Source organism: Tarenaya hassleriana, unplaced genomic scaffold, assembly GCF_000463585.1.
Source record: "Tarenaya hassleriana unplaced genomic scaffold, ASM46358v1 Cleome8, whole genome shotgun sequence".
Taxonomy (NCBI): Eukaryota; Viridiplantae; Streptophyta; class Magnoliopsida; order Brassicales; family Cleomaceae; genus Tarenaya; species Tarenaya hassleriana.
Window position 1 is genome coordinate 1505771 of NW_010970490.1, and position 6715 is coordinate 1512485.

Below are 6715 nucleotides of genomic sequence, written 5' to 3' on the forward strand. Positions count from 1 at the left end.
GGTCACGTTTGTTTTTTTTTTTTTTTTTTTTTTTTTTGCCGGCTATCTGTAGGACAGGTCCAAGGTTATTGTTATGGATGTTGATGGTACTTGCTCTAAGGGCATTGCTAGATCCCTGAGAAAACTTGGGATTAAGGCAAGTAATTTTCAGGTTAACGTAAAATTTTGTGATCTTTAGTTTCCCCTTGTGGGTTCTTGGTAAGTTTTCATTTGGTTTCTTGATTATGCAACAGAGACCATATATGGTTCAAGGTGGATTTAGATCATGGGTTAAGGAGGGTCTTCGAGTTAAAGAGCCAAAGCCGGAAACTGCACTTACCATCCTCAACGAGGTATCTTATTACATTTCTCTCCATGTCGACTTTGATAAGCTGCTTCGATCTTTTTAAGCATTTTTGGATTTCAAGAAACTATCTCAAATCCATACACTGGAAAGTTAATTCCCGATATCATATGACTATCATGAATGCTTTTTCAGGAAGCCGAGGCGATTCTTGAGAGCATAAATCCATCACCATTGCAACTTGCTGGAGTTGGTGTGGTATGATTCTGCTCCTGTCTCTCTTTTTTCTGTAAAAGTTTAAGTGCATCACGACTAACACGAGGCAATTTACACAGGGTTTTGTGGCATCGTTATACGCATTTTTTGGTGGGTTCATCTTTTCCTTTGAATTTCATCATAAAGCTTGATCCTTTGAAGCCTACAACCGAGTTTTGAGTTCATTCCCTTACCCTGTTCTTGACTGAGCCTAATATGGTTAACGTTTATCTCGCAGAATGGGAAAATACACTGCAACTCATAGGTGTGGTTGGCCTCGGTCAGGTATTGTGCGATGTTTCGGTAAACTGTCCTCAAAAAACCATTTTTTTTGTTTCTGAATTGTCCCCGAATTTTACCAGACTATATATCGGCGGCTTTCTTCATACGAGGACTCGGAGGATTTCAAGCAAGACCTGAGGTATATCTCTCTCATCCCTCTTCTTCCATGTCAAACCGAAACACATATCCTGTTCTGTCTTAACACAGACTCTGTCTGTTGTCCTGGTTCAAGCTCGTTGCTCAGACCCGTGAGACTTGGAGCTCAGGCCTTCTCGTGGGCGGCCGGAAAACTCGAGACGAATGGGGTAGGCCTCCCAACGTCGCCTTCTTCTTCCGACGTCCAAAGTCGGGTGTTGCAAGCTGCTGCTAAGCATGAATCCAAGCCCTCTGATTCCGAAGGACTTCAAGATGAATATTCTGAAGGTACGGCTTCGGTTAGTGAGAACGTTGATCTCTCTGAAGCATAAAGGCTCCAACTTTTTCATTTCTTTGTTTGTTTGGTGGCAAATTCCAACTGATATATTCACACATATATACCCACAAATGTTCCGGCGGAGGGATCTGTAACGAGTGCAAGACCAGTGTATATGGGAAGTAAATTTTATTTATAATAAGTATGGGAAATTGGTAACGAAAAATATTATAAATTGACATATTTGAACAATAGCTGCTGTTACATTACATGAGATAGTGAACTTGTGTGTTGTTTTCTCTGTCAAATACACTTTGTATTAGGCTGCAAGCCCTTTTCCATCAGAAGTGATATATATATATATATATACTGGAGGATTCAACTTATGCATAGGCCTTTCAAATGAAGTGATATATATATATATATATATATATATATAAATATATATGAACAAAATGAAGAAGCTCATCTACCATGAAGCACTCAGAGCTCAACCCCGATTACCAGCAATGGCCTTGAATCAACAGTTTTGATGATTTATATTACCCATCTTGTCTTATCAAGAAAACGATCGTTTTGTTCATGTGTACAAGGCATGCACCCTTCAGGGGAATCATATTTAGCTCTGAAAACGTTTTCAGATCATTAGAGGGGACCTCTCTCAGTGAACAGACCAGTTGCAGTATCCACTTTTCGTGGTGCAGACTGCAGAAACTTCAGGAACCATTTTTGGTACCCTTTCATATTCTTTTTCCCTTCCCTTCTTTTTCTTTTGCAGCGGACTTCCTTTCTCAGAGCGTTTTTCATGTGCTATGACTTCTTTCTGCTGGCCTCAACTCAGATTCAGATTCTGCAGTTGAGGAGTTTATGAATTTGAGAAGGCGAGTTTCCTCAGGTCAGGTGATGGTGTTGAGAAAGTATCTGAGAACAGACAAGGTCAACCAGTCAAACGTCATTTGATTATTTTGAACACTGATTGAGCAACTTCGAAGGTCACAAATTCATAATCAATTACACGATCCTTATAGCTCAAGAAAATCCAAAGAAGCCTATTAAATTTGCAGGGGAATAGTCTGAATCCATGCTGAAATCATACAGGCTAATGAGGAGGAAGATCATCATCATCATCATCATCATCATCAGCTGTAATCGTTGGAGTGATGAGACGAGGAGGAAGCAGACTTATCCTGGGGGCAACAATTTCAGTAACGGAGAAGACACTTCCGGTCTTGTTTAGTTGTCGGGTTTTGTCAACTCTTCATATTGCCAAAGAATCTTGAGAGCGGTACTGGACCATCAGCCTCTTCTTTGCTTTTGCTGGACCGTTTGTCTCTCGACTTGTGTCTCTTCTCCTTTCTTGATCTTTTAGAACTCGATCTCGATCTTCTAGATTCCTCCTCATCACTGCTTGATGATGAGGCAGAGGAGCTTGAATCAGAAGATCTCCTTCTCGGACGCTGTAATTCAATAACGTAACCAAAAAACGGTTTGCCTGTTAATACTCGAGAGCACATCAGATCATATCAAGTTGCACAAACAAACAAGGGAGGAATTGTAAAACTAGACTTGATGGGTTTGTATCACTATATCCATCATAGTGAATTTCTAAGGATGCAATAGGTTTTAGCAATTTACTAACTCGAGGGATACATACAACCATGGTGGTCATCTCCATTGACAAAGATACCTTCAGACTGACATATGCAATCAAAATGAGCAACAAAACAAATGTCATATTATTGATTTTCGAGTTGATAAGCACCTTTCTCTTTTTGCTCCTCTTTTTCTTCGAATCTCTGTCCTTATCTGTGAGATGATCATCGTGCCAATAGAGAGCGAAAAGCAAATTAAAAATACCCCCGAAATAAGATAAATGTTCCGCGTTAAAAAGTTGATCACGCACCTTTTTTGGATTTATCACTAGAATGGTTCCTTCCCTTGGAGAGTTTTAGTGCCCTTTCAGCGTCCAACTGAGCTCTATATTCACGCATCATTCTATCGGTATCTGCTTCAAGTTTTCCCTTTATCATATCTTCTTCCTAATATGTCATGTCATGTCAGATAAAATGAGAAATGTTTCCCATGTAGTGCCATAAACACACATCAGAGAATCCTGCAGAAGGTAAGAAAACCAATATCTGATATCATGGATACAAAGTGCTTATAAAAAAATCAAAATCATGGGTAGAAAGTGTTATAAACACTTCGTAACACTAGGTAACCATCCTTGGTCTCATGCAAGGTTAGTTTTTAAAGTGATGTCAAACCCTACTATAAAGAATCACACAAGGGGAACAAAGGATAAGTGCTGAGAAGGCCTCGACCCTTTATTCTAATACTGAAGCATACAAGAGAAAGTGACATTGGAGGATTACAGCTAAACCTTTTGCTTCTTCTTAAATTCTTCCCAGGTAATGGTGTGTGAAGTCTTGAGGCTAGCCAAACGAGCAGCATGCCACTCTGGTGTATGAAATGAACCATCCACCTGCGACTGTCCTCATCAGAAATGTTCCGGAAAGAAAACTAACCTAAATCATATGACCAAGTAACAACACGATCTAGATGTATCAACAGAGCGGAACAAATTCATGGCACCAAATTCCATGCTTTGTATGCACCAACTGTCATGCATCACTAAACCCTTCTATTGGTAACAGATTGCAACACAATTATAAAATATAAACCAGTAAATTCACGGAATACGCCTCAGTTCTACACCATATGTATACCGTTTCAATTTCAAAGACCTTCGAATCATTTCCTCCATCTATATCACCGTAATGAAGTTTAATTCCCCCGTTACCTGGAAAACAAAACACCTCAAGAAAAAAACATTCCCCACTGTTTACTATTTTCCTAATCAAAGAAAGCCTATGACAATTGTATCCCAAACACGAACTCTTAATGATTCAAACACAGACATTTGGACGAATACAGTATTCTCAAAGTCCAACAGCAATAAACGAGCTCTTCCCTGTAACTCGCTAGTAGTAAAGACCTGTATACGATATCCAATCCAATAGGAATCTCTGAAAAGAGCGATTACACAGCTCGAGACCCATTAACCCGACGATCAAACTATTCGAAACCGATTGAATGTCTTCGACGCATCGGAGCAAGTAAATAGAGGTATGGAAGAGTACAAACCATGCCGTCATCGATCTCCTCCGGAGCGGCGGAGCTCGAGCCCACCCTGGCTTTCTGCATAGCCTTGTAAGCATGGTTCTTTCCCATCGTTGAAGATGACCCAGATGAAAAGTTTGATAATTTTTTCAAGGGTATGAGAAATTGAGATGGAAAACAGAGAATCTACAAGAAAAAATTTCAAAGGGGATTTAGGGTTTGGTGTTAACGGTCCAAACGAGAAAATTTAGGGATCTATAGGGCGCGCGCGCGAGAGAGAGACCTGAGGTCAAACCCAGCGCAGAATGGCATGCCTTGAGAGGAATTTGAGATTTTCTTTTACATTTGAGGTAAAAGCTAGAGATTATAAATCACAAAAATAGAGAAAACTAAATAATGAAAACATTAATTAGTACTAACATTTCTTGGTTATGTGATAATCGAATGCATTTATGTGGTAATAGAATAAGATATATTGTTAGAAGGTTAAAAAAGAATAAATTAAAGATATAAGAGTAGAGAAAAAAAACACAACCTAACCAAATAACGAAAAAAATATTACAACGGGACTTTTATCAACCAATGAGATGATTAATACACACGAGCGAACGATAGAGAGTCAAGTGGGCCCGAATTTCACAACTCGGCCCATATTATTTATTAATGGGCCTTGTTCTTCTAAATGTATAAATAAACCTTATTGATTTTTATATCACGTATAAAATTAAATTTATAATCATTACTGGCGTATCTATTCAAATTCACATGTTTTCCTCGAACCAAACAAAATAGGTTGCGACCACGTCCAGGTGCTCTTACTTGGATTAAATAAATAAAATGCCATTTTTTTCAAGATTTTTGGCTAAGATAGTATCAAAATTAAAATAAAAAACATAATATTAAAAACACGTGAATCCGCAGGAAATTAAGAAATAAAGTTGTTGTTTCAGCTCAAATAATTAAATAATATATAGTTGTTTTGAAAACAGCATTAAATTAATTTCAAAGAAAGTTGACAACGGATATATACATATCATTTTCAAAAATTTTAAAAAAAAAACTATCTAAATTTAAGCGAAAGCTAAAATATGCACGAAGCGCTTGGTTCCTGTTTTCTGCCAACTTTGGCACTGCTTTGCTTTATATTCCCTTTTTAAGCTTTTGTTTTTAAAAAAATTTGCGTTAATGGTAAATATATAATCCGCATTTAAAAAAGATTGTGCTTTTTGACGTCATTTGGAGCACCACCCAATAAAAGGTACGATTTTCATAAATGCCCGAAAAAGTCGTATTATATTCTTTTCATTGATACCAAAATTGTCCCAATGACATCTCACTTTCTCTTGGATTCAGAATATTTTCAAATACTTGTACTGTTTCACTTGCCCCATGCACCTTTTTTTCCCTTCTTTTTGCTTATTGTTTTGCCTAAATAACATTTACTAATAATAATTTATACCTTTTATTTAAAAATAATATACTCACATACACCCATTTACTTCTACATATGTACACGCATTTTTTTATAGACCTAAAAATTAGGAAAATTACAATTATTTTGTAAGCATATTTATATAAATTAATTATAAAATACTCTCTCTGTTACTTAATAGATGCCATTTAAGAAGATATATTTTGTTACTAAGGTATCGTTTTAGATTTTTTTAGGTGATTTTTTAAAAAAAAAAATCTAATTTTACTTTTTATTTTAATGACCCAATTTGAATAGACTATTAATGAGAAATAATTTAATGATGATATATAGCTTTTTTTATAGTTTTTTTTTTAAATTAAACATCAATTATTCAAAAACCGAGGGAGTATAGAATATGTTATATTTATTGAGAATAACGCTTAAACAAAGTAATAAATTTTCTTTTTATGCATTTCCATAATTTATTAACGTCATAATTTTACATTTACGAGGAGTTTGGTGTGTCGTGAACTTGTTCTAAACGTCTCGTATCATGAATCCGTTGAAACTTTCCTCTTGTTTCTTTTCTTTTTTAAATCTCTTTGGACAAAAATCTATTAAAGACTCTAGCTTGTTCGTCGGAAGGGTAACATAGTAATTTGATACCTCATGAGTGGGGATTGTCCTACGGAAACCGGTAACTGGAAATAGCCGGTGACGAGTCAGGGTACAGAGGCCGAGAAGGACTGACAGGTGTCAATAAGGCAGGACCTTTTCGGTCTGCGTGAATCACGGGTTTACAGTGTAGGCCTCGTCGTCTTGCTCTGTACGCGCCACTTCATTCAGTTTCTGCCCCCCCCCCCCCCACAACAAATATTAAAGAATTTTTAAAGCCACGAAAGAGAGAACAAAAATCTGTCCGCCAAGAGAGAACTTTTTCAGACAG

At 37.0% G+C, this 6715-nt stretch overlaps 2 protein-coding genes across 2 annotated transcripts in view; one reads left to right on the top strand and one right to left on the bottom strand.

The window, feature by feature from the left end:
- LOC104802334 overlaps positions 1-1484 on the top strand; it is a 4458-nt gene extending 2974 nt beyond the window's left edge. Inside the window, exons 8-14 of the mRNA XM_010525884.2 lie at positions 53-136; positions 234-332; positions 479-541; positions 619-649; positions 777-823; positions 901-959; positions 1053-1484. Coding sequence (XP_010524186.1) covers positions 53-136; positions 234-332; positions 479-541; positions 619-649; positions 777-823; positions 901-959; positions 1053-1287 — 618 coding nt within the window. The 3' untranslated portion in view covers positions 1288-1484. The remainder of the gene's footprint in view (positions 1-52; positions 137-233; positions 333-478; positions 542-618; positions 650-776; positions 824-900; positions 960-1052) is intronic.
- Positions 1485-2169: 685 nt separating this feature from the next.
- On the bottom strand, positions 2170-4690 carry LOC104802336 (protein pxr-1-like). Its single transcript, XM_010525885.1, has 5 exons — positions 4380-4690; positions 3616-3717; positions 3136-3271; positions 2995-3038; positions 2170-2689 (listed from the first exon to the last, which is right to left on the bottom strand). The coding sequence occupies exons 1-5, from the start codon at positions 4464-4466 to the stop codon at positions 2483-2485; spliced, it is 576 nt and encodes a 191-aa protein (XP_010524187.1). The 5' UTR covers positions 4467-4690; the 3' UTR covers positions 2170-2482.
- Positions 4691-6715: the final 2025 nt, after the last annotated feature.

Bases quoted from the DNA above. Each gene is read 5' to 3' on its own strand.
- LOC104802336 (XM_010525885.1), bottom strand. From the start codon at position 4,466: ATGGGAAAGAACCATGCTTACAAGGCTATGCAGAAAGCCAGGGTGGGC. The intron at 3,718-4,379 runs GTTTGTACTCTT...GGACAGTCGCAG, and splicing joins AGGAGATCGATGACGGCATG to GTGGATGGTTCATTTCATAC. The intron at 3,272-3,615 runs GTTTAGCTGTAA...ATGACATATTAG, and splicing joins AATTTAAGAAGAAGCAAAAG to GAAGAAGATATGATAAAGGG.